Source organism: Kogia breviceps, chromosome 7 (genome assembly GCF_026419965.1).
Source record: "Kogia breviceps isolate mKogBre1 chromosome 7, mKogBre1 haplotype 1, whole genome shotgun sequence".
Lineage (NCBI taxonomy): Eukaryota > Metazoa > Chordata > Mammalia > Artiodactyla > Physeteridae > Kogia > Kogia breviceps.
In genome coordinates, this window is record NC_081316.1 from 109,704,740 (window position 1) to 109,731,381 (window position 26,642).

General features: G+C 50.6%; 1 protein-coding gene across 2 annotated transcripts in view; it reads left to right on the forward strand.

The window, feature by feature from the left end:
* Positions 1-26,642, forward strand: part of SORL1 (sortilin related receptor 1) — a 260,002-nt gene that overhangs the window by 107,513 nt on the left and 125,847 nt on the right. For both annotated transcript variants that reach the window (XM_067039159.1, XM_059069777.2), the window contains exons 2-5: positions 9,375-9,491; positions 15,883-16,008; positions 22,673-22,834; positions 24,212-24,279. In XM_067039159.1, coding sequence (XP_066895260.1) covers positions 9,402-9,491; positions 15,883-16,008; positions 22,673-22,834; positions 24,212-24,279 — 446 coding nt within the window. In that variant the 5' untranslated portion in view covers positions 9,375-9,401. The remainder of the gene's footprint in view (positions 1-9,374; positions 9,492-15,882; positions 16,009-22,672; positions 22,835-24,211; positions 24,280-26,642) is intronic.

Here is a 26,642-nt window from a genome sequence, read left to right on the forward strand (position 1 = left end):
CAGCGGACGGAGGTGGGTGCTTGCGGCCTGTGAGGCTGGGGGAGGGTTTGGAAGAGACTTGAAATGTTTTAAAGCTGTGCTCCATTAATTGGGTAACATGAGACTGCGTACCTATAACTTACCTCATCTGTATATGTTTAGTTCCCTGAAGTTCTCTGAATAGTTCTTTAAAAAAAAATCCTGCAGTTAACTGTGCACGTGGTTTGCTGGATTGGGCGAGGTGTGCTGCTGTGGAGGTGATGCAGGGGTTCCTGCAGAAACAAGCCTCGGACCTGGAGAGGGGAAGAATTCAGGAGTGGATGTGGAGAGCTGGATGGAGGAGAAAGGCTGTCATCACAGGGTTGAGGAGTTAAGCTGTGGTGGTGGGGGGGGTGGCCCAAGGGGCTTCTCCTGCCCTCCTGGTAGCAGAGGCATCTCACAGGACTGAAAGGTTGGCCTTGCTGTTGGGTTTAAACCACTGGTTAAGGTGAGGTCTTGAGGTGTTTGGTTCTGGGATGTCATGTAAATACTTTCCCCTTGGGGCAAGGGAAGTGCTAGAAATCAGTGCCACCTCTGCGTTGGTTGGTTCGTTGGTTGGAGCCTTGGGAATCAGAGCTTGGGTTTCCCCAGGTTTCAAATCTTGGTTGTGGAGTGAGGGGAAGGCTGCCTGAGCGCAGGGCTTGGCCACGTCTGGCTTCTTTTTTAAAAAATAAATTTATTTATTTATTAATTTATTTATTTTTGGCTGCCTTGGGTCTTCGTCGCCGCGCGCGGGCTTTCTCTAGTTGGGGCGAGCGGGGGCTGCTCTTCGTTGCAGTGTGTGGGCTTCCCATTGAGGTGGCTTCTCTTGTTGTGGAGCATGGGCTTTAAAGTGCAGGCTCAGTAGTTGTGGCACATGGCCTCAGTAGTTGTGGCTCGCTGGCTCTAGAGCACAGGCTCAGTAATTGTGGCACACAGGCTCCATAGTTGTGGCACACGGCCTCAGTAGTTGTGGCTCGTGGGCTCTAGAGCACAGGCTCAGTAGTTGTGGCGCACGGGCTTTTTTGCTCCACGGCATGTGGGATCTTCCTGTACCAGGGCTCGGACCCGTGTCCCCTGCATTGGCAGGCAGATTCTTAATCACTGCGCCACTAGGGAAGTCTCCATGACTGGCTTCGGAGCTTGACCCGGACGTGCAGTGTTTCACCAGTTTATGTATGCTCTTAGGCCTCAGTGTTCCAATCCTGATGATGCTCATGGTAGTTTTTCATGTGCTGCCATTTTGTGAAGAATGGCTTATTTTGGTATAAAGACCATACCAGTAACAAGAGGAAATAACGTTGTAGCATTTTGAAGTTTATGAAATATATTCGTGGATAAGATCTCGTTTGATTTGAAGATAAGCCTTATTTATTTATTAAAAAAATTTTTTTTAGCAATATGAAAGGAAGTCTTTGTTTTCTAGGGAGGACTAGTAGCCAGGATCACTATTAAAGACTAAATCTTAATAAGAGGCATCCATACATTAAAAAAAATCCCAGCACATATTTTTATTCTGTAATAATTTTGTCCCTCTCCCCTTTTGACTTCCCTAAGAAATCCACTTTGCCAAAGAATAACTTTCCCCCTGCAGAGCTTTTCCAGTACATGTCAACACAGTGAATTTTCCTTCCTTTATTAATAAAGCAGAAGTATCCAGGGCACCTTCTGTGGCCGGGCTGGTAGGCAGCTGGGCTGTTGCTGCCATTCTGGTTGGCAAGACCCTGAATTGTGTGGATGTTGCTCACAGGGTGGTGATGGTTCGAGCAGAACTTTCCACTGGCTCTGTGGTGTCACACATCTTCAGGTGAGCCTTATTATTATTCTCTGTTCACAGATGAGTATCTTGAGGCTCCAAAAGGCAAAGGGACGTCCCCCAAGTTGTGCAGCCCATCAATCGTTGAGACCAGGACTCAAACCCAAGCCTCTGACTTGTCTCAGATTTATGGTGGCACCTTTCCCTCTTGTAAATATTCCAGTGAAAGCCTTGCTTTCAGCCAGGGGTCCGGTGGCTGTGATCTCTTTTGTTTCCCCTTCAAAACCTAGAGATCTCATATAATGCCACCCTTTCCTTGCCTCTCCCTGGCTACACCAGTTTACTATTTTTTTTTTTTTTTGCGGTACGCGGGCCTCTCACCGCTGCGGCCTCTCCCGTTGCGGCCCCTCCCGTTGTGGAGCACAAGCTCCGGACGCGCAGGCTCAGCGGCCACGGCTCACGGGCCCAGCCGCTCCGCGGCATGTGGGATCTTCCCGGACCGGGGTACGAACCTGTGTCCCCTGCATCGGCAGGCGGACTCTCAACCACTGCGCCACCAGGGAAGCCCATCCAGTTTACTTTTAACTTTTCAGATTTGTCAAGTTCCAGGTCCCTCCCTGTTCCTGGATTTCGCTCTGTTCTTCCTCTGGATCTGTCTTTTCTGTTCTCCATCCCTTTTGCCCTGGACTCCTCCCTCTTCATCCTTGTGGAACCCACTGGGGGCTCTTGTCTTCAGTGCAGCCCTGCACTTGGTTATGCACCCCCCCGGCTCCCACATTTGACATGTGTAAGTATTATTCATGAAATTAATTATTTAATGTTTGTTTCCCCTACTGATTTAAGTCATGAGGCAGGACCTAGAAGTCTGCTGTTTTTTTAACACCTAATAGAGTATCTGGTATGTAGTAAGTGCTCAGTAAATCTCTACTGAATGAATGAGGTGGGGGGACTATTTATGGTGGAGCTGCAGAGCCAAAGTGGAGGGTCAGGGAAAGTGGATGTTCTGGAACCATCCCACACAGGTGAATCCTGATATAAGGCTAGTCTTTGATCATTGTGTCCAGCAGCCAGTAAACACCGGTGAGGGGCTTGCTGTGTGCCCCACTCTGCGCTCCTGGGTTTTAAGGCAGATGGAAACCCCACCTCTAGATCTTTCTTTGGGTTTAACCCCATCTGCAAGGTGTGGAAGGTGGTTTGGATGTTCCCTGAGGCTCCTTCTGGCCTGGATAGTTTCTTCTTTTTCTTACTTGCCAGCTGGTGAATTCAGGGGTGATTATTTTCATGACAAAGAGATTTTTCACAGTTTTTTTTTTTTTTTTAATAGGGAGCCCTCCCAGCACAGCAGAGCAGGCTATTTGCTAAATGACAAAGTGGGCTTCACCAGGAGGGAGTGTGGCAGCTAGAGGTCAATGGCGGGTGGATTCTACTTGCCCAAGATTAATCAGAACTAAAGTCTCTCTGAGCTGATATTGTAAGTCAGGAAGAGGCATATAAATAAATCTAAAGAGAGCTCATTACTCTAGTTAAGGAGATTCTAGTGAAATGCTAAGTTTTTTAGTCCGAGGTCTTTCTCCCTTTGTTTCCTTGTCTGTGAAATGGGCAGCCTGCATTGATCAGAGAAGTAGTTAATGAGTTCTCTGGGTGAAGCCTGAGTGAGAAAAGTCAAAGGAGTGAGTGGAGAGGCCAGGACAGGGCCTCTCTGCAGGGAGCTCTTAAACTAGATTTCAGCTCTCCTTTGGAGGTGGAGAGTCCAGGGAGGGAAATGAGCTTACTAAATATAGTGGGAACACAGTCTCAAAAGGGGACGTGGAGGGGCGATTTGCATAACCAGCATTTGGGTCATGCAAACAGACGGTCTGAGAAACCTGTTATGCTTGGACCTTGGGTGTCTGTCTTTGGTTTCCTCAGGTCCGTCCTGCTGTTCCGAGGATTTAGCAGCTACCTCTGTCCTCGCAGCTGAAGGACAGGATATTTGTTTTATACTTCACTGTAGAATTTTAAAAATGCTTCTTTGTATTTCACTGCTAGTGAGGCAGAGGGATGAACCAGGCTGCCTTATTTGTCCTTCTCATCCCGTGTTCTGGAAAGAAGGAGCGGTGAGGACTACAGGCTGTGGCTGTCTAGGACATCCTGATCTTTGGGTTTGACCAATTTGAGAGACGTAATGGCAGAAGAAATGCATGGAGATGGCATGAGACCCGTTCCATTAAGGGCCCCCATCCTTCTGAATAAGACTCAATGACTATACAGATTTTGGTCGGTTTGATTGTCAATTCCTTATTACTTGTCAGACTTGTCACGCTGATTTCCCCCAGAAGTGCTCTGACAGGTGAGAAGTGAGTAAAGAGCCCCAAAGGGTACCTAGCCCTTAGTGGGCCTCAGTGCATAAGCAATCACCACCTTCCCACAACAAGCAATTTCTTTGTCCTCCTTCTATTTCTAACAACCCCGAGCTTGGAGCTTGGGTGGCAGCAGCTTCTTCCCCCTCTCTGAAGAGTGAAGCAAAACACTTCACCCCTTTGGAACGCTGGGGCCTGCCAGGACACTGAGACAATGTGTGGGTTGACGGGGACCCAGGTGAGGACTGTGTGAACTGGGAAGTGGATGCTATAGCCCTGAGCCTATGGCCATTTCTCCAGCCAGGGACCAGGGGCCAGGCCCGCAGGGATGCTGTGGCTTTGCAGATGCCGCTGGCAGCAGTTTGAAGGATTGCTTTGACCAGAGACCCACTCCTCAGCCTGCCTTCTCCATGACTCACCCGAGCTGCATATTTTGGTAGCATGAAGGATCGAGGTGGGGGAAAGAGGCATTTCTTACTAGTGGGAGCTCCTAGGTATTGCATCAGCAATTGAGAAGTGTAATGTTCTTTGCAGGTCATAGACAGAGGCTTTAAAAAAAAATTGAGATGAAATTCACATAACATGAAAGTAACCATCTTAAAGGGAACAATTCAATCTGGTGGCATTTAGTACATTCACGATGTTATGCCGCCACCACCTGTATCCTGTTCCAAACCATTTTCATCGCTCCAGAATAACACCTCTTACCCTGTAAACAGTCACTCCCTATTCCCGCCTTCCCCCAGCCCCTGGCAACCAGCAATCTGCTTTCTGTCTCTATGGATTTACCTGTTCTGGTTATTTCATATAAGTGGGATCATGTAACATGTGACTTTTGTGTCTGGCTTCCTTCCCTTAACGTGGTGTTTTTGAGGCTCTCATCCATGGTGTGGCATACATCAGTAGATCATAGGGTTGTTGTGGTTTTTTTTTTTTTTTTTTTTTTTTTTTTTGCGGTACGAGGGCCTCTCACCGCTGCGGCCTCTCCCGTCGCGGAGCACAGGCTCCGGACGCGCAGGCGCAGCGGCCATGGCTCACGGGCCCAGCCGCTCCGCGGCACGTGGGATCCTCCCAGACTGGGGCACGAACCTGCGTCCCCTGCATCGGCAGGCGGACTCTCAACCACTGCGCCACCAGGGAAGCCGGATCATAGGGTTTTAACAACTACCCAGGACACCCAAAGACAAACCCTCACAGAAAGCGTGAGTCTTCCAGCCACTGTCATTCAAGCCCCAGGTTCTGTCGGGAGGAAGGGAGTGAACTAGATCCATCGTTCCCTAAATAAGCTACATTAGAGACACCGGGGGCATGTCCTTTAAAAATACCGATTCCTGGGCTCCAGTCAGAGGGTTCTGAATCAGTAGGACTGGGGCGGGGCCTCTCTGGGGACTCTGGTTGTTAGCCCGGTTTGGGATCCCTGAACCGGGTGACTTCTGGGGGGCTACCTTGACTCTTAACGATCTGCCTGTGATCTTAGCAGTGGCCTGAACCTCCCAGCCCGATGCTGTTTGTTGTTTATGAGGCAGTCTCTCTGTGCAGAGACTTCGCTTCTTCGGTGGCATGTGATTTTCCTGTTTGCCTTCTGAGGGGGAGGCATTGGGCCCCCCCTCCCTGCTGCTTTTTTACAGCTCCAATTAATTGTGGCTCATTTATCAAGCTCTAGCTACGGCCCTGTGAGCTGGAGGTCGGAGAGGGAAGGTTGTTCACGCCTCAGGGTTGTGGTTACAACTGACTGCACATCAAGGTTAGGTTCTGGAAAAGCCACCCTCCCATGGCTCTCACTCCCTCCCAGACTGGTGTCTTCTGGGTCCATATGTGCCCACTCCTCTCCATGCGGTCTCTGGGACCCGAGTGAGCAAGGCTGATAGGAGTGATCTGGAAATCGGGCCGCCTGCAGCTGCACCAAGAGGGCTGGTGATGGGGGAGGCTAGGGGCTGAAGCGGGGAGGAAATCCCTGGGGATGGAAGAGGACCCAAACGAACCGGAAACCACCCACAAAGTGCAGGGACCCAGCACTGGCACCTGCAGGTGTTACGATCGCTGCGGGCTACCCTTGCATCTCTGGTTGCCTGCTCCCTGTCCGTGGAGGGCCTGCTTTGACTTCTTCCCTTTCTCCTGGGGTGGGGACGAGGGGATGGAGACCAAGGGGAGATGCAGAGGCGGAAAGTGAGGCCAGAGAGCACGATGATGTCTTTGCCTCAGTCAACTGGACAGCTTGCCAGCCTGCCTGGTGCGTGGTGGATTCCCACAGCTGACTCTGCACTGTGCTGGGGGGGGGGGGGATGGGCACCTGGGCTTTAGTGGGGATCAGCCTCAGCCAGGCAGGCAGCTCCCCGGGGAGTTACTCCCTGACCAGGAGGTGCGCGGGCCGCCGAGGGAAGGTGCTTCCGGCCAAGGGAAGGAGCTGAGCTGTTGTGTCAGTTGCCCGGTGGCCCTTGGACGAGCCGTTCCTTGCCTCAGATTTTTTTTTTCCTCCCCACTGGGCTACCCTTTTAGGAGTGAAAGAGACATCTAATAAAACTTTGTTTTTCTAAAGGTGTTTCACCAAGCTCGCCTTCTGGCGCTTCCTTTGTAAAAAAGCCCTTGGATGTTCGGATGCCTCCTTTGTGCTGCTCTCACCCCTTCACCTCTCCTAGGATTGGTTGAGGGGGCCCCATAAATCTCACGTCCTCTGAATAGAAAGACTTCAGCAAGTTGTGTTCAGTCCTTGCTCCAGCTCTGATCCCTGTAGGCTTTGTAACCTGCTCCGAGGGTTATTTGATTGTGAACCTGCCCTGCCCGCGGGGCTGTTTTGAGGTTGCCTGAGTGCAACATGGCCGGGCTTTAAAAAAAAAAAAACATCTCAGACCCTGGATGAACTTAGTGATTCTTTCAGGTTCCAAATCCTTTATCGATTGACATTTGCATAAATCCTCAACTTATTACCCTCTGGTTCTAAGGGTGAGGATGTTTTGTAGGGAGAAGGCTGTTATCCTGAATTCCCAGGGCACCTTTGCCTGGTGGGCTTCTGATCCGTAGATGCTTCCAGATTCTTCCCAGAGGCGATGGCCGGCAGGAGAGGCGGAGAGGGAGGGCTGGAGGAAGGCTCCGCAGCTGGTGGCGATTCCCCTAGCTGCTTTCCCCCTGAGCATCTGGGCTCAGTAATTTACTTATTTCTGTTTTTTATTTGCACATCTCTGTCGATGCTTGCCTGGACTTACCTCTCTGGGAGTGAGAAGGAATGTTTTAGAATGACATTTTCCTAAAAAAAAAAAAAAAAAAAAATCCAGGGTCTTTTTCTTTAAAGAGGCCTCATTTCACCTGTTTCCCCAAAGAGCTTGGGTCCCGGATCAAATTAGGTGCAGGTGCTTAAGACCCAAAGCAATGTAGTTCAGGATTAGCTCTTTTCTGTTAGCCAAGTTGGTGGCACAGGTGTTTCCCTTCTCACTTCAGACGTCTGAGAGCACTACAAGGAGTGGGCAGGGTGAGGAGGGGAAAGGAGACAGCAGCTGTGGGAGGGAGGGGGAGGGGGAGGGGGAAGGGGAGGGGGAAGGGGAGGGTTTTCTGCTCTGAGGGCCCATCAGCTCAGGTGTGTACTTTGCATCAGTCCGGGAGGTGGGGTGGGCGGGGTAGGGTGAGGGTGGGGAAGCGTGCAGGTGGACTTTGCAGAGGCTCCTCGGGGTCCAGAAGCTCGATTTCCTTCTCCTGTGCCCGAGACACGCCGAGGTTGAAGGGGCCGGTGGAATAGGCTTCTCCCAGGCATTGCTTATGCTCCGGATTTTGAGGGGGTTTGTCCTGAACGTTCACACCAGCTCTCAGAATTTTTGTGAGTGTGGCTATCAGTTGGCTCTTCCCACACGGAGGGGGTGGAACGGGTTGCCTCAGGTGTGCCAAGATGCCAGCCCTTGAACTGTCCGTCAGTGACGGGTGAAGGGAAAAATAAGAGGAATGGAGTTAGCTTTTCATAAAGCAGACCGAACTGTTGTTGATTCTGAGAGTCTATCTTTCCTTTTCCTCAATTTTCCATGTTAAAATGTCCTTTCTTGAAACATGACGGTGATTCTAGATGGTGGTTGTATTGCTTTGGAGAGGGGCGGCTACGAAACAGGTGAATCCCAGGAGCTCAGCGGTGTGAATGCATCTCCCAATTATGAGAAGTTCAAAACAAGTGGAGGGCCTTCTTCTCGGGGACCCGGGCTCCTTCTGTCCTGTGGCCCCATTCTCCTCTAGGACTCTGGGGTCCTGAATGCAGCCCGCAGGTAGGGAAGGAAAACAGGGCCGTGTACGGCCTCACCCCATCGGAAGGCCTGGGCCAACAGTCTGCTGTGTCCTCAGGAGGCCGGGGACAGAGATCCAGAGAACAGCTAGCCATGCTCTGACACGGTGGCTGTTTTCATTAATGTTCTTACCTGGCAAAATAGAGACGGCTGACCAATCTTCTGGTGGCCTGCCTAACTCATCTCCATCTTCCTGGTTTACAAAACCCAGAAGCCTGGGAACTACTGTTTGCAATAAACCGAAGGTCATTTCTGTGGAGTCCTGGAAAATATTTCCTTACTTGGAATGCTTCAAAACTAACTTAATAAAGCTGATGTTTTCCTTTTGTTCCTCCTTGTTATGAGTTAAGGATAAGCAATGTCACCTGGTGGCCAGAGAGAACCAGTTTGAACAGAAGTTTGAAAGCATGTCGTCTTTCTGGCTTGTGTCCCTTTTTTTTTTGAGGTACGTGGGCCTTTCACCGTTGTGTCCTCTCCCGTTGCGGAGCACAGGCTCCGGACGCGCAGGCTCAGCGGCCATGGCTCACGGGCCCAGCCGCCCCGCGGCCTGTGGGATCCTCCCGGACCGGGGCACGAACCCGCGTCCCCTGCATCGGCAGGCGGACTCGCAACCACTGCGCCACGAGGGAAGCCCTTGTGTCCCTTTTTTTAGATGAGGAAGATGCTTCCGTGTTTTGGTTTCAAATCTGCAGAGTGCATGTCCCAGGTATGCAGTAAGGATGAGAATAACCAGAGGTTGATTTCACAAAGGACAAAAATAAGCTAAGTTATTGGTTATGCCGGTGAGAGCCTGAGAAGAAGATTTTTTGCAGTCTGGTTAATGCCAAACAGCAGAGGGCTCGTGTTTCTTCTCGGGGAAGTTGAGTCTGGTGGAATCTGCAGAGAGGGAAAAACAGGCCACCCTGGCCCGGTGCTCCAAGTGTAAGCACTTAGTCATGACAGAGGGGGAGAGAGTCTTGCTTTAGAAAGTTGGTGGCCGTCACTCATCATGGGTCCTAATTTCTGTGTTGGTTTGATCTCTTTCAGGTTAGTCTCAATGATTCCCATAATCAGATGGTGGTGCACTGGGCCGGGGAGAAGAGCAACGTCATCGTGGCCTTGGCCCGGGACAGCCTGGCATTGGCGAGGCCCAAGAGCAGCGATGTAAGTATTGGTGTCACTCTGGGCGTTCCTCTGTGCCGCCAGGACGCCCTTTTCTCATCCATCGTGGTTATCATGCCAGACAAAATATTGGGTAATTGGGAGAATCCGGAAAATAACATATATCCCTTATTTGCTGAACACAGGGTGGTGCAGTCAGTGTTGCAGAGAGACCCATGTGATGTGTGGTGACTTTTGTGCAGTGGTAGGGTGTGACCTGGATTGTTGCATCTGCTCAGCAGAATGCCAGAAGTGCGTTCCTGGGCAGAGCTGTCCGTCGGCAGTGGAGCCCGATGGAACTGAATGGGTCTTTCCCGTGTGCTGATTTCGTCTAACCCGTTACAGCTGGGGGAGTCCTTGAATCTGAATCGCTCAGACTCTTAATTTCCACAGTTGGCACCTTACAATGTGTAATAGCCTAGGTGCTTTGAAGACATTAGACCAAGGGTCACACACTCAAAGACCCATGATAGAGGCCAGGTGGGTAACGGGCAGGGGCAAAGCGGCCTCCACGTTTATAACACTCTTCACCTCCACCAGGAGGAAGGGTCTCTCCCATTTTTCTTGAAGTGTGTGGCCCTCTGGGACTTTTTCCCACTTTTGATAGAGATGCAGGTTCAAGAAACATTCACGAGTATCTTGATTTGAACTTGGTGGTGGATGCTACTTGGTCTCAGGGTGTAAGACACTGGGAAGTGGAGGGACTTTGAGCTTCTGGGCTGTTATTGGCTCTCAGCTCTGGTTGCCATGCAGGGCCCAGTGCTGCTGGATCTGATTTTTTGAGAGAAGCTCAGAGGTGGGGATTTTTACATGAAAACTGCTGAGGCTTACAAGTTGGCAGCTGACGTATAGCTTTTACAAACCCTGTGTGGGCCAAGTAAAACATATATGAGGGCCAGAGTGAGCCCTTGGGTCCAGAGTCTCCGGACCTCCCCTTGTGGGGAAGAGGAACAGCCCCTGCCTCGGGTCAGGGTGAGGCTGTGGACAGAAAACCACGTTGTGGAGCTTCGGTCCCTCTGCACTCTGGCCATAGGAAAGCCCCTGATGACCTAGCTAGCACTGTCCCATCAGCCGAGAAGACGGACACACTTGGAATTCTTAAGCCTAGATTTGGTCTCCATGAGGCCCCTCACTCTGTATCCACCATCTGGTTTGGATGTGCTCCAAGGTAGGGGACCAGAGGGCCCCCCAGGGGCTATTTTCTGGTGGGCTGAGTGGGGGCAGTTGGGGAGGGCAGACGAAGGACTGGCCGTCGTGATGTGTAACTTGGCCCAGGGTGGGTGCTGAGCAGTGGTGGTGGGAAACCACTGCAGCTGGCAGCCAGTCTGGGTGCAGTGATCTGGCGCAGGGCTAGGCTTGTTTGGGGCCATGACTTTGGCCCAGTTATAAATGTGATCGGCGTTGGCAAAGCACAGAAGGCAGTGTATAGATGACTGTTGGCCTGTGAGAGTCCGCAGGCCCCTGTGTTCAGCATCGTCACCGTCCAGAGGCGTCTCTTTTGAGCACAGGAGACAGCTCTCTGCCCTACTGTATTAAGAAATCCTCCTTAGGGTTTTTATGTATTTAAAAAATTCTTTGTGCAGACAGTGTTTTTGGCGAAGACCTATCTTTTTACTGTTTTGTGGTGCAAACAGGAGCCCAGAGGCATTCAGTGATTTGCATGGGGTCACTCAGCATTGTCTGGGGCAGGGTTGGGGCTAAGACCCCATCATGTACTCAGTGCGTGAGGGTATAGCGTTGCCACGGTGACCAACGTTCCTTTTAGCACTGAAAGTCCTGTATCCTGGGACCCTCCTCAGTCTTGGATGAGCCAGGAAGGTTGGTCACCCTACAGATATTGCCAGTCTATCCAAACCCACTTCTCACTCTGCCGAAATATTTGGGTGATCCTTCCTAAGACCCACTGAACGTTTGAAACGATAAACTATTCTGGAATGAAGTATATGCTATGATTAAGTGGAAAGGAAACTTCGTGCTTGGAGATAATAAATTGGGACGGCAGAGATTTCCCTCATCAATGCATAAGCTACATTAAAGAACTGGCAGATGAAACTGAGATGTTCTCATGTGAAAAGTGAATGCAAAAATAAATTCTGACTCAGAGGCAGGAGTAGGTGGTGCTGGAGTAGTAACAATCTAAATTTTCTTTAAAGACTGGAAGCACGGTTCACAGCCCCCCCCTCCCCCCATCAGCAATCCGAAAGGAACAGAACCTATACAAATTAGGAACTGTGTGAGTTGGAGAACGGCCAACTCATACATATTCAGTATATTAAAAAAGGGATGGATCTGGAAGCTGGAATCCCGGAAGATTTGCTCTTAAACAGAAAAAAAAAAAAAAAAAGAATATCCTGATGAACTTGTAGCCAGTGTGAGTCCATGAAGCATGGCTCCTGCAGGACCTGTCTTTTTCTGTGATAAGTCTGTAGATGAAAGGAAACCGAAGGTGGTGTTTATCTTGACCGTGTCCGCCTCTTCCTTTCTGCACCCTCCTGACGTATTTTACCAAGTACTCGGTTGCCACAGAATTGACCAAAGAGCTTTGCAGAGATAGTGTCTACCAGAAGATCAGAATCAACCAGGGGAGGCATCCAGAGTGGTAGGACTCACTGCCCTTGTACCCAGAGTGGTGTGACAGTGTGATTGGTGCCCCCCGGGGATTGTCAGGGGAGCAGGGCCCGCGCCTGCCGACAGTGCGGAACTTGGTAGCCTGTGGGAGCCGGAGTCTCGCTGAGCCCCAGGTCTGAGAGCTGAACGCGTGGGTTTGAATCCTGGCTGTACCATCCATCAGCAGTCTGACCTTGAGCCGATTCCTTCCTTTCCCCTTGGTTTTCTCGTCCATCAGTGAGAGAGTCCTTGTAAAATCTTGCTCCCCAAAGGGTGGTCTGCAGACCGGCGGTGTGCGGGTTTCATGGGAGGTGGTTAGACATGCAGAATCTCGAATCTCACCCCAGACTTGCTGAATCTGAGTCTGCATTTTGACCTGTGTCCTGCTGGGTGATTTGTAGGCGTGTGACAGTTTGAGCAGTATGGGTGTAAAGTACTTAGAAGAGCACCAGACACGGAGAGGTTTTCTGGACATTTTAACCCTTCTCCCCCTCCCCTCTCCTCCTCCTCCTCCTCGGTATTATTATATGGGTTTGAAGTACAGGGGAAATAACTTAAAACCGTTCACTTTGAAGGACCGTCTTTGGAGGTAAGACTGATCTAACTAGCAACTTTTGGCAGTTTAGAAACTGGGTATGGAATTAAGAGATACAGACTACTGTATGTAAAGTAAGCCACGAGGATATGTTGTACAGCGCAGGGAAATATAGCCCTTGTTTTGTAATAACTTTACATGGAGTATAACCTATAAAAATATTGAATCACTATGTTGTCTACCTAAAACTCATATAATGTTGTAGATCAACTATAATTTAAAAAAAGAAAAGAGAAACTCCTCCCTTCTTTATTTAGTTAGGGGAGTAGTGTCCTGTGGAGGCCAGAGAAGACTAATTAGTGCAGAAACCTGTGTCTGGATGCAAAGCAAAGGGCAGAAGCACAGGACCAGTGAGCCTGGGGGCGTTTGCCTCAATTCACCTGGAGCTCACTGTGGGCAGTGAGTGTGAGGCAGCATATTAGGGAAAGAAACCCTGACCCAGAATGTACCAACGGGGGTGCTGTGTGGAGGCCACGAGGTCATCAGCCCTCTTGGCCTCGTCTGAACACTGGAAGAGGCCCTTCCAGGGCTCTTCACCGTGGAGGAAGGTGGATAGCTGTGCACAGCCCCGAGCTTGCCTTTTTTGCCCTATAGATTTGTTGATCAAATAGGGATAAGAGTTGTGAGGATAGGCTCGAAATACCGTGCTGGAGCTGTCCAGCCTGGAGAAAGGAAGCAAGGCTGCTGAGTAGTTTGAGAGCCTCAGGCGTAGCGTGGAGCCTCACATACCTTCCTCACTTCCGTTTAGTATAAGCCCCAAAGGGATGGAGTTTGCTTACAGACAAGAATGTTAAGGGCGAGGTTTTTGGTTTTGAGGGTGGCGGCACCTCCACCACCAGAGGCTGATGCAGAGGTAGTTGTGGCGGGGTGTCTGGGGAAGCCCCCGGGCTTCTTTCAAGGTGGTATTTTCTCTCTCCATCCAGTGTTCCTTCCAGTGCCCTGGGCTGTAGCTTTAGTGCGTGATCTTCCTCTTTAGCAGAGAAATGTAAGCGTGCAGAGGAGAGCATTCACCCAGAACATTGACTTGAGAGAGTGGAAAGTCAGCTGAACTTGGGCTTGGAGGAACCCATCCTGGTTTTGTTAGTTTCTAGCAGCCGTGACCTTGGGCTAGTCGTTCATTTCTCTGAGTTTTGTTATCTCTTAAATGTAAACAGTTGTTCACTGAGTCAGGGATCCATTCATTTCACTCTCTTTTGTTCACTTACAGAACACATGCATTTACTCCTGCTGTGGTTTATAATGAAATTTATTCATTTCAGAATTCTTTTTTGAGCACCTGCCATGTTCCAGGTCCACAGAAAGTGGCAAAGGAGAGACTCACTCACGGGGTTTTTAAAGATGAAGAGAATTGATGTATACAAAAAAAAAGAGTATTGTTACTGAAAAATGCTGCCCGGATGTGAGCTTATTATCACACTTGTGCCTCTGAGGAGGTAACTCAGAGTGGATTATCCACGTAGGGGATGATGCTAGGGCTGGAAGGGCCTGAGCTCCCTTTTGGAGAAGCCGTCAATTTGCTGGGTGTGACTTTGAATGTGACAAGGAACACAAGAACTGTCTGTTCTTGGCCTGGAGGATGGAAGTGAGAAAGTACCGCTTGGTCTTCCGACCACTCAAATGATCTGTGAACTCTCAACCTGCTGAATTTAGGGAGCTGTTTTTGTGGCAGCCCCTTACCGTGTGTTCGGTAGTCGGGGAACACGTGCTGTGCTTCAGCGTGTGTGTTTGTAACAGGAATTCTTCCAGATATTGGCAGAGGTTCTATCTGTGCTCTTCCAACCTCAACATCTAATAAATATTAATAACCCGCATGTGCGCTCAGTTTTCTTTGCGCAAACATCGTGTAGTTCATTGTTCACGTGGGGGCATCGTATACCAGCAGTGACATGTTTACATGCCCATCGTGTGAAGGGCCGTGTCTTTGTATGCCTGGTGTCTAGCGCAGTATCTGGCTCACATGAACCTCTCAGAACGTGTTTGCCGCCGAGTCGATGGGATTCGTCCCGAGTTCCCATTCTTCTTGGGATTCACCTGTCCTTTTACTTTAACGCTTCCCCCAATTCTAACTCAGTATTATATTCATAGTATTGACATTATCGTGTTATATTCATCTGTCAGGCTCATTTTTAGCCCACTGACTGTATTAATTTCACAGTGCCTAGGTAGTAAAGTCTAGGGACAAACGATCTGACAGCTTCCATTTCTTCCATCCCTTTCTTGAGGTGTGATGGCTTTCAGGTAGCCTCTGGGCACCTGGTAGACACTCAGTGCACAAGTTATTCTTCTGTTTCATACCTGTGGTTACCGGGGAGCCAGAGAACCAGAAGCAGGAGAGAAGTAAATACTGTTGCCAACTGCATGGCCCCCCTGCTGTTCCTCTAAACTCAGAATCTCCCATGTTACAGGGTCCGGGTGCTGGAGGAGGGGTGTTCTGGGACCCCTCTGTGCAGCCCCTGCGCATATTTAATCACTTAGCACTGCTCTCTTTTTCATCTCTGGGGCTACTCTGTGAAAACCCATGGGTTTTTTTTTTTTTTTTTTGCGGTACGTGGGCCTCTCACTGTTGTGGCGTCTCCCGTTGCGGAGCACAGGCTCCGGACGTGCAGGCTCAGCGGCCATGGCTCACGGGCCCAGCCGCTCCGCGGCATGTGGGATCCTCCCGGACCGGGGCACGGACCCGTGTCCCCTGCATCGGCAGGCGGACTCTCAACCACTGTGCCACCAGGGAAGCCCCCCCCCCCCCCTTTTTTTTTTTCTTAATCGTCTGGAACGCTGTAAGGACAGAACTCCCCAGCAGAGGGATGAGAATTAGATTACCTTTTGGGGACATTTCAACAGATGGCAAAACAAATTCTCAATCCCTTCTCCTCAGACAATCACATTTTCTCAGCCTCTGGATGTAATTTGTTAAACACTCAACCCGGCCGTGGTGAGGAGCTGATCATGGTTTCTGTCTGCGCATCTCTCCCTCCAGGGAATTGTTGTGGCCTCAGAAAAGAGGCCACCGGCTTGGGGACAGACACAGAGGTGGCCTGCTTCTCCTTTGTGGGTTGTCTTCACACCTGTAATTTCATGGTATCAGGGACCCGTTGGGAACCACATCCGGACGCGTTTGCAAGTGGAGGCGGAGGGAGCCGCCTTTCTGCCACTTTTCTCACCGGCCTTTTCTTCTCTCCCACCTCCATCTTCCAGGTGTACGTGTCTTACGACTACGGAAGATCATTCAAGAGAATCTCAGAGAAGTTGAACTTTGGCGAGGGGAACAGCAGCGAAGCTGTGATCGCCCAGTTCTACCACAGTCCTGCGGACAACAAGCGTGTAAGGACGTCGCGTGTCGTGACCGCGTGGGGCTGTCTTTTGGGACCATGGCCGCGCTAAGGAGGCTGGGAGATGCGGCGCGTGGGCGTCTTTGCAGCGTGACGGGCAGCCGGGGACTGTTTTTCTGCTTACCTGGGAGTCGGTGACAGAATGTCATTCTCGGGGCCGAACCGTGTGTAATCAAGCAGGCGGGGTCCTGGCCAGGCAGGCTTTCTAGACAAACAGGGGCAGGTTGAAGCCCAAAGAATCTGCTAACTGCCAAATGAGTTGCCTGATTCATAGGTGGCAAAAATGTTACCCAGGGCCACTGGGGCTTGCACTGGGGTCTAATCTAGGTCTCCCAGGGCAGCTGCTGAAGTCTTGGTTTCATGGGTGTCACCGGTGTGTGTGCACACGTGTGTACCTGCGTGTGCATGTGTACCCCCCCACTTCCCTCCAGCCTATACTGGTCTAGAAGGGAAAACCGGGGCAGCTGATACTGCTGTGGCTCCTTATTTGTTTTCCCAGCTGTCTGCCCTGGGGCTTTGTTTCTGCAGTAGAACCCGGGCAGTTTGATTTGGAGGAAGCCTAGACTTGAGATGGCCCTAGGCCCCAGGGAGGAAGAGGAGGGGGGTGCAGGAATCAGGCAGCCTGTAAGGCTTTCCTGTTGGTTAGGTACCTTTAGCTTGGAGAGTTGTATTTGGTTGCCTTCTTCTCCACTCTAGTGATTCCTCGCTCATGTCCAGGATAGGATGGCTGCGTCTAAGGATGCTCGCAAACTAGCTCCTTAGAAGCAAAAGCGAGGGTACGGGGTAGCTGCTGCTTTTTGCTCACCCAGAAAGGAAGGAGAGAGCGAAATCCACAGGCTCCTCTGATCAGGTCCCCCCACCCCGCCCCCGCAGTGCTAGCTTCTCAGGTTGCCTGTGGTCTGTTAGCGGGGGCTGTATTCAAAATATTTAGCCACTGGAATGGCCCTGACCAATCAGAACAGACCCAATCTGGAGGGAGCTGGGTTTTGAAAGCCACCCCGCTGAGGCAGGCCTTAACCTTTCAGTTGCTGGATTGTGGGCCTGGGGAGGGGACCAGGCCAGTGGAGCTTTAGGAGGGGCCGCTCATGGGTTTAAACCGGCTATTTACTAACAGAAGCAATTGTTTTTTTTAATAACTAGAATAGGTGCTACTGGTACCTACTAGTTAATATCAGCCCTGTCCGACGGTCTCAAAGTGGAGGGGCAGTTAGGACAAACTCCCCTCTGACCTAACTCCGAGGTGACCGGGCGGTTCTTCCCTCTGTGAAGAAAAGCACAGAAAGGGGTTGGAATCGGTTCTGTGGTCTGGACGGCAGGCCCGCCGCGCCCTCCCCGCCACTGCACTGGCAGGCCTGGTACTGGGGACTCCCAGTCCCTCGAGTGACTGGCGAGCCCTGCCCCAGGGTGCAGCCTGCCGGCTGTGTTCCATCTCCTGTGGATCGATCTGCCTCTCGAGCATCAAACAACCCTTGGATTAGTCTCTACGTCGGGTTGTACCTATCCATTATTATTATCATCAGTAGGAATAGTACTATTACACATTGTCCCGAAGTTAACTCTTGCTGAAGTGTGGCTTTGAAACTGCTCTGTTGTCCCTTTCAGCCCCGTCTCGTCCCCTCCGCACCTCTGACTGCAGGGCACAGGTGTCTGCAAGCAGGCTCCGTCTCCCTTCCTGCTCGTCGCGGGTTGCGGTGAGCAGCTGCTAAACCCGCCCGTGGGAAGAGTCAGAAGACAGGAAAGATGAAGTTAGGGGCTTGTGGCGGGGGGTGCTTTAGTGCAGGGAGAGGATCTGGGGCTTTTGGAGCAGATAAAGGAGCAGGGCAGGGGCTAGGGCAAGAAGGAAGGAGAACCAGGGAATGGTTGCAATAAAGGAGCTCTAGGTGCTGCAGGTGAGGGGGGAGCCACGGGCCTGCGGCCTCAGTGCCGTCACGTTGAAGAGGAGGGCTGCTTCGATTTCTCGGGGCTGAGCTGGGGATGATTTGGAGTTGGTGGGAGGATGTGACAAGGGCTGCCTTCTTGGAGAACTTGGTGGCTGTTGGACCTGGGGCCTGGAGCAGGCTGAGCGAGGTTAGGGATGCTGCCTTCCCTGTTGGGTTTGTAATTCCCCAGAGGCGGCTGTTACCCCTCCTCAGACTTCTCAGGAAGGAAGTGAGTCTTACTGTGCTGATGACTTTGGTTACTTTTGCCTTTGTCCCTTGGAAGGCAGATTGCCCCACTCGACCTACCACTTCCTGATAAACATCCTCCATGGCTGAGTGCTTTGCCCTCCACGCCAAGGTGCTGGGCCCGGGCAAATCACCTGTGCACAGATGTTAGCGTGGCTGCCACGGAGGGCGATTGGAAATGGTGGAAATGACTGTTCGCAGCTGCTCGGAAGGGCTAAGATGTCATGAAAGGGCCACGTGGAAGTCTGGGGGTGGGGCATGGCCTGCAGGAGGGGAAAGAAGGCGCTGCTTAGGTAAATGGAGCGGCTGTGGAGTCATGTGAGAGCTTGGGTCTATTTTCGAATCAGCCCGCCGTCCCACTTCCTTCTTTGCGGTCCCCTGTGTGCCACCGCCTGGAGCAGCGTGCGGCTCTAGCCACCTGACAGTTCCGCCAGCCTCGCAGTGCAGCCGAGGTCAGTCAGCAGTGTCCAGACACGTCTGGGCTCTCTGAAGGTCACTGGATGTGTGGTCAGGTTTCCCAGCCTCCACAGATGCGAGGGCTGGTCCTGCCTTTTTCCAGGCAGAGGTTGGTCCCAGGTGAGATGGTGAAACGCTCTCTCTTCTTCCCTTGGTTCCCACCTCCTGGAGGGGCGTCCGTTCACTGCTTCGTCTGACCACCCTCCTCTCGAGGTACTCTTGGCTTCTTCACTCGAAACTGGAGCGAGAGTCGCTTAGGCTAACATGGGGATGAATTCTGTAGCAACTTTTGTTATCTCTCCGGAGGTCTTTGTGTTTTAGGAGGGAACGTAGTGTTAAGCTAAAGGAAAAGATGAAGCACGTCTGGAATATTGAGTGATTGCAGACATGCTTGGAAAGGTGGTGGGGGGGTGGTGAGGACACCCCTGAAATTGCCCAGGTTAGGAAGCAGCTAGTAGGTCAGCTCTGCTGGCCAGCCTGCAGGGTCGCCTCGAGCAGACTTGACAGCCAGGCATCCCGGGACTAAAAGCAGAGGACGTCCCATGCCTTCCTACTCTGGGCACATTTGAGGAGGTTACTTAGCAGCAGGAAGCACGTGCCTAAGGGTGGGATGGAAGCTGCAGGTCATTAGAGTAACGTTGGATCAGAGAGGTGAAGGCTTCGTGGGTGATCGGGACTAGGGCTGGAGCTTCACAGATGGGCAGATTTCTGTAGCTGGAGCAGAGCTGGTGGGAACCCTCGGGGATCAGGGAGGAGAAGGGCATGGGCGGAGGCTTCAGGGCGCCAAATGTGTTTTCTCTGCAGGCGGGGAGGGGAGTGTTTGCGGTGAATGGCTTAATGATGTCAGTGGGGCCCCACCTGAAGAGGGAGGAGTTTTCCCTCTGCCTTGAGGACTGGAGGAAGCCATGGAAGAACCTTCGAGTGGGAGGGTTACTGTGAACACTGCCCCTTAGGGACCCGTGTCAGGTCTGCCCGCAGCATGCAGGATGGGCTGGAAGGTCAAGGTTAGAGAACGGTCAGAAAGGGAGCCCCGTGGGTTACTATAGGCATGAAGTTGCCCAGTCACTTTACCAAACCTAATATCCACCCTCTAAGGGTCTCACTCCCTGCTGGTGCTAGAAGCCAGGAGGATGAGTAAAAGCCAGTGCCGACCCCAATTTCCTCATAGTCTCTAGTAGGATCACGGGCCACGCTAGTAGCACTGGGAAGAAAAAGGAAGGCACTGATTGTGAAAAACCTTTTAGAGGAAAACCTAACAGGGTAGGTGGCCGATTGAAAGTAAGGGAAGGCAGTGGAGTAGAAACCAGACCCTAATGGTGAGTAATGGGGCTGGGGAAGGTGTCACATGGATAGGGCTTGGGACGTGGGGAGGGAGAAGTGGGTTTTGGGGGGCAGGTGGCGAAGAATTCAGTTTTGGACAGAGAGCAATATCTGGGCACATCCGGGTGGAGATGCTGACTGAGAAGGTAAAGAAGGTCATGGAAACTAGACTCTTGGGAAGACTTCAGGGTGGGCGTAGAGATTTGGGAGTCTTGGAATGCGTGCTCCTGGAGGGGCAGTGCTGGAAGCTTTTGGAAGGTTGAGCCATAAACCACAGTAGCAGCCGAGGATGGAGGAGTCAAGGTCACCTGAGGGCAAGGAGCTGAAGAAGACAGAGGGGCTGGCAAGAGAGAATCAAAGACAGATGGTCAGGGGTGGGGCGTGGAGCATTGATGCGACAGTATCGCGGAAGGCAAGAGCATTTCCAGGGAAGCTTGGGGACTGGATTAAGAGAGGAGGCACTTCACTGAGCCCAGCAGCCCAGGCTAAGACCTATGGATTCAATTTGGGAAAGGCTGCCTTTTTGTTGGAAGGAGAGAGGTAAGGTTTGATGAACCAGCCAGACGCTGATACGAATGCTGCCTCTTCCTGGTCACCTTGGGCAGCCGACCTCTCTAAGCATCAGTGTCCTCATTAGTAAGAGAGGAGATGACAGTGTCATAGCCTGGAGTTGCTGCGGGGACGCTGTGAGTGAAAAGAGGCAAGGTGTGCAGACATTCAGCCCAGTGCCTGGTGCATACTAAGTGCCTCTCGAAAAATTGTAGCTATTGGACTTCCCTGGTGGTCCAGTAGTTAAGACTTTGTGCTTCCAGTGCAGGGGGCGTGGGTTCAATCCCTGGTCGGGGAACTAAGACACACATGCTGCACGGCACAGCCAAAAGGAAAAAAAGAAAAAAGAAAAATCATAGCTACTCTCATGAACATCATACGTTCTGTGGCCAGACCTGTGATTTCTAGGTCCTCAAATGTGAAACTGCAGGCAGCCATGGGATAGGTGTTTCCGGAGAAAACTTTTCAAACTGAGAGGACACTCTCTCTCCCAATAACCAAGACAACCGGTTTCAGAGCAGGAAGATGGGCTGTGTTATTTCTAGGGGACACTTTTATGCCCCAAATTATGATGGTCCTCTCAGGGTCATAATTGTTTTTACCACTTTGCCTTTGGTTCCGCTAGTTTTTGCTTTCACACCATTTACTATCCTTTAGAGTTAGATGTAATTAGGCTTCTCCAGAGTTTGGAGTTTTACGTTAGGTGCTGTGGAGGAAACAGAGGAGAGAGAACACATAAAACACATGCCTGGGAAGTTTACAGACTGGATGTGGGGAGAGAGTGTAAAGGAGAAGGAACAGGAATGTAAGTAAGAAAGCAACGTGTAGACAAGTGCAGATTGTTTCTGCAGGCTGAGGCCGTTAGTGCTGAAAGGGTTCCGAGCCGAAGCTGGGTCTGGAGCAGGTGGAATCAATTAGGGAAAGCGTCCTTGGACTGATTCCTTTGCATCATTGATTTCTAGGGTGTCAGCGGCTGAGTTTTGGTGGCGCTGGGTCCCCCCACCTCTAGTTCTGGGTCACAGTCGTCCTCTGAGCCACCCTGTGCTCCTGGGAGCAGGGGGACGTCCTCCAGCTCTCTGTGTGCACGCAAGGCCTGCCACCTCCCGGGCTTCCCAGCCTTATTTCCTGCTGTTTCCCTCAAGCCCCAAGACTGTCATCAAACCCATACTGTTTTTTTTTTTTCCTCCCTCTTTTGTTCCCAAACTCAAACTGCCCTCGACTTGGCATGTTCCTTCCCTGTGGAAGTCTTGTCTGCCCTTCAAGGCCCAAATCTTCCATGGAGTAATATCCGATCCCCCAAACCCGAACTGATCTAGATAGTCTGTGCTCTCATAGGACTCTGTCCATGGTTTCTCAGTTAGTCTCATTTCCCCTTGCAGTGCAGTTGGCTGTAGACACGTCTTTCTCCCACATTAGACTGGAAGGCAGGCGCTTAAGAGGAAGGATCCTCTGCTTTCTCTGGGACACCCTTGGCATCTGGTCCAGGGTGAAGTTCAGTTGAATTGCTTTGATCCTTTCCCCTTGAGAACCCTTCAGGCCTGCAGTCACTCTCCAGCCTGACTTGTTCAGAGTCACTCACCCGTGGGGAAGCAAAATAAGGTGAGGCCCCTGCTTGCCCGCCGTGCCCCAGAGTGAGTCTACCTGCCCCAGTGGCAGCTGGGTCCTCCGAGCTGCCCTGTCACCTGGCACAGGGGCAAGAAGGGTAAGCCAAGCTTCCTGGGTGGGTGTGATGTCAGGGGTCTTCCTGGAGAGGTGAGTCAGAGGATGCGAGGGTAGCGAGCAGGCCTATCCATGTGGAGCCAGTCTGGAGAGCGGGCCTTCTCTGCCCAGCTTCCTAGAGCCACCCTTTGATTGTGCCCGGGTGACTCCCCAGGGAGTGAGAAAGGCCAAGTCGGTTGAAAGAAGAAATAGAAAGGCTTGACTTGCTTCATTACCTGGGTAAACAAGAGCACCATCTGGCTTCAGCGCGGCCCGTCTGCACCCTCCCTCCGCCGAGCGTCGTGTGGTGTGCACCGGAGTCTCTTCATTGCCAGGAGATGGCAAGAAAACCATGAGCGAGGGTGCCGGCGCCTGGCCTCTGCATGCGTGGGCGCTCAAACCCTGGTGCGGAAGGGGTGTTTGGGGCGCGGCCAGGCTCCGCTCTGAGCTCTCCTCCTTTCCCTGCAGTACATCTTTGCAGATGCTTATGCCCAGTACCTCTGGACCACGTTTGACTTCTGCAACACCATCCAAGGCTTCTCCATCCCGTTCCGGGCAGCCGACCTCCTCCTGCACAGCAAGGCCTCTAACCTTCTCCTGGGCTTTGACAGGTCTCACCCCAACAAGCAGGTGAGAGAGCTTCCGGAACACGGTCAGCTGGGGCTGCTTGAGGTTTCGGTCCTGCCCCAGTGGATCGCCTGTCCTTCGAGTGACCTCCCCCAGCCCCTCCCTCCTCCTGTTTCAGGCTGAGCCTTTGTAGCTACTATTTCACTTCCCACGGCTACGGAAAACTATATCCCCCTGGCACCCTGGGTCTGCATCGCAGCCAGGGAGCAACACCCAGCCCCGGCAGGCCCTGTTAGTTACACATCAGGCCCTTCTTGCTACAGGGACACCTCTGTTAGTCTTGGGGGTAAATCGGGTCTCTGGAATTAAATCAAAGAGAGCCAGGTAGGGAAGACTGGCATCTGAGCTGTGCTGGGACCTCTTGTCGAATTTCTGTTCTACCTTTCCCATCCTCCACCTACCATTTATTTGAAGTTACCATTCACTTAAATATTCTTGCTCTGTGCGTGTGTGTGTCTCTGTGTGCATGCGTGAGCACGTGTGTGTGTGTGTGAATATAATATAAATGTGTGCATTTTCTTCCTTTAATCCGGATTTGAAGGAAAGGGAGAGATGGGGAGAGAGCCCAGGTAAGTTTCTATTTCAGAGTTAAAACTTGCCAAGTCAAAAGTATTGATCTAGCATAATCCTGTGAAACCTGTTGGCCCTGTAGGTTGGGTTCATGATGAGTTTCAAATGGCTTTGCTCGGAGGAACCTTGGAACCATTCTTTTTCTTTGCGGTTGTTTAACCAAAACATGACCTGTTTATCTTCACTTGCCTTAGGGAGTGACCCAAGTATGGGCTGTTTACCAGTGTAGGTGGATTATTGCTGTTTTTAGTCTCCTGTTTCTTACTCCCTGGTCCCTAGGGCCACAGGAACCCTCAGGTTTTTGTCTTTGGAAGTTGAGGGGCAAAGATCAGCAAGTCAATTACTCATGGCCACGCCCTGTGTATTCAGAGGATTCCCTAAGTCCTCTCCATTCAGCTTTCATCACTGTGTCCCATTATGGGTTTTCAAGGACACTGTTTCCCAGGCGAGAAGGACTGAGTATAATCCTTTTGTTTTCACCACCACTGGAGGGTCAGTCTTGAGTAAAATACAATTTCTGATAATCCATAAAAGGCAGACAAGTCACAATCATTTATCCTTCCTTCCAATACTGAGGTACTGAGACCTTAGTAACTGTATGGAGAAGAATGCAAAGGTGAACTGTCCTGCCGTTCCTGCCCTTGTTGGCACGTGGGGTAACCGAGCTGGGTAATGTGCTCTCCCCACCTGTCTTCACAGGTGACATATTATTGAGGATGGGGTTTCCATGGGTGTGTGCTGGTGATGCCATTCAGGGACCTTACCTCACGCCTCTTGCATCGTGACCACTTGTCGCTTTGGTCTTTGCAGCTGTGGAAATCAGATGATTTTGGCCAGACCTGGATCATGATTCAGGAACATGTGAAGTCCGTTTCTTGGTAAGTCGTGCCTTCTGAGAAATTTGAGTTACATAAGCCCCTTGCTTCAGTTCTGGCTCCATCATGCAGGGCAAATCTGTCCTCCCCTGAAACGTGGAGCATCTGGCTCAGGAAAGACACATTCCAGACCCAGGAATGAGCGCTGCAGGTATAACAGACTCCCCAGGGGGCTGGGGGGGGGGGGTGAGGAAGGAAGGTAACTTGTGAGAGGAGTGACAGAGCTTTTGCATTTTTCAATCCGTCAGGGAATCCAGGGGAATCTTGAAGCTCTTGCATGTATTAGAATTTCTAAAAGACCTTCATTTTTAGAGCATCATATCAAAAGTGGGGACTTTTCTCCAAAATTCATTCATTTGTTCATTCATAACATATTTTTTTTGAATGTCTGCTGAATATAAAACAGATGCTTTAGGGTGTAAGAAGTTGAATAACTGATGGATATAGTTATTAAGGAGATTGCAGTTTAGGAGAGAAGAAAAGACATTTTGTGCATGTAACATACATCATGAAAGATGCATGAAGTCCCACGGACATAGCATAAGAAGCCAGAGGAGGGCCATGCTCCTTCCAGATGGGTCATAGGCAGCTCCACGGAGGAGGTTACCGTTGATCCAGGACGTGCACACCAGGTAGGGTGTGGCTGTGTGGAGGTGTGCAGGATGGGAATTCCAGATGGGAACAGAATGGCCCAAGGCAGAGATGAGACACTGTGGTGCTTGGGTGGAGAGCCCTGAGTCTTATCCTTGGACAGTGTATTGGGTGAAATTTGGAAAAGGGTGTTGGTATCAGAATCTGCAGTGCTTGATAAAGGAATTTGGACTGAATTCTGAAAGCAATGGGCAGCCATTGTAGGTTTTTGAGAAGGAAAGTGAAATCAACAGGGCTAACCTTTAAGAGGTTGTTTCTGGTCTTAAGTCACTTCTGGTCTTTTACTGTTATGGGGATGATGTATATAATCTTGAATTTGTACATATGCAGACGAATGTGTAGAGCAGACTCCCAGGAGTGGACTTGGTGGGTCAGTGGGAAAAAGTCAAACCATTCACACCTACCAAACTGGATACCACTTGATCTTCACCGCCCTGCATCAGCTCTACCCTTACGTAATCTTCCCCATTTCAGTTTCTAGTTGCTCAGGTGAAAAACTCTGAGTCATGACTGATTCCGTGTTTGTTTCATGCTTCACGTTCAGTCCATCAGGAAATCCCTTTGGCTCTACCTTCAGTGTATACCCAGGATCCACTACTCAGCTACTGCTTTACTCCAAGTCACTGCTGTCACTCATTAATCATCCAACTGGTCTTTCTAGTTCTACTCTTGTCCTTCTACAACTGATTCTTAGCATGGCCGTATTGATCCTGTTAAAAACAGGTCAGATCATGTTGTTCTTCTGCTTTGAACCCTTTCATGTACATCATTATTTTTCTCAGATTAAATGCCAACTACATTCCTACCACAGGGCCTTTGCACTTGCTATTTCCCCTGTCTAGAATGCTTTTACTAAAGATATATTTGTGGCTTGCTCCTTTACCTCATTCAAGTCTGCTCAAATAACATCTTCCAGATGGGGCCTATCCTAAGGATCCCATTAAAATTGCAATTACTCCTGTCATTCCCAGTCTGCTGTAGCCTGATCTGTTCTTTTCTTGCACAGCACTCATCACATCCTAATATCCTCTTATTATGCTTATTATTTGTCTTTCTTCGATAGAGTAAAACTACACGAGGGCATGGACTTTTTTCTGTTTTGCACTGATATATCCCCAGTGACTAAAGCATTGAAATTGTAACTTTGCCAAATTTTCTATAGAAAGTGTCAAATTTTGCACTCATTCTCAACAACATAGAATTATGCCTTTTTCCACAGCCAATGTGTTAGTATCTCAGTATAGTTGTATTTTTAAATTTTGTTTTATTTATTTATTTACTTACATGGTTGCGCTGGGTCTTTGTTGAGGCTCACGGGCTCCTTAGTTGTGGCACGCGGGCTCCTTAGTTGTGGCACGCAAACTCGTAGTTGTGGCATGTATATGGGCTCTAGTTCCCTGACCAGGGGCCGAACCTGGGCCCCCTGCATTGGGAGCAACCACTGTGCCACCAGGTTAAGTCCCTTGGTATAGTTTTGATTTGCATTTTTCTTATTATGAATGAGTCTGAACATCATTTAACCTAAGGGTCATTTTTAATTCTTTTTTGGGGACATGTCTCTTCATGCCTTTTGCCCTTTTTCCATTAGATTGTTCATCTCCTTATTATTGATTTCCAGGAGCTCTTTATATATTTGAGATTGGTCCTTTGTGATATGAAAGAGCTTGTATGTTCATTTATATTTATATTTCCCAGTTTGTCATTGGTTTTTTGAC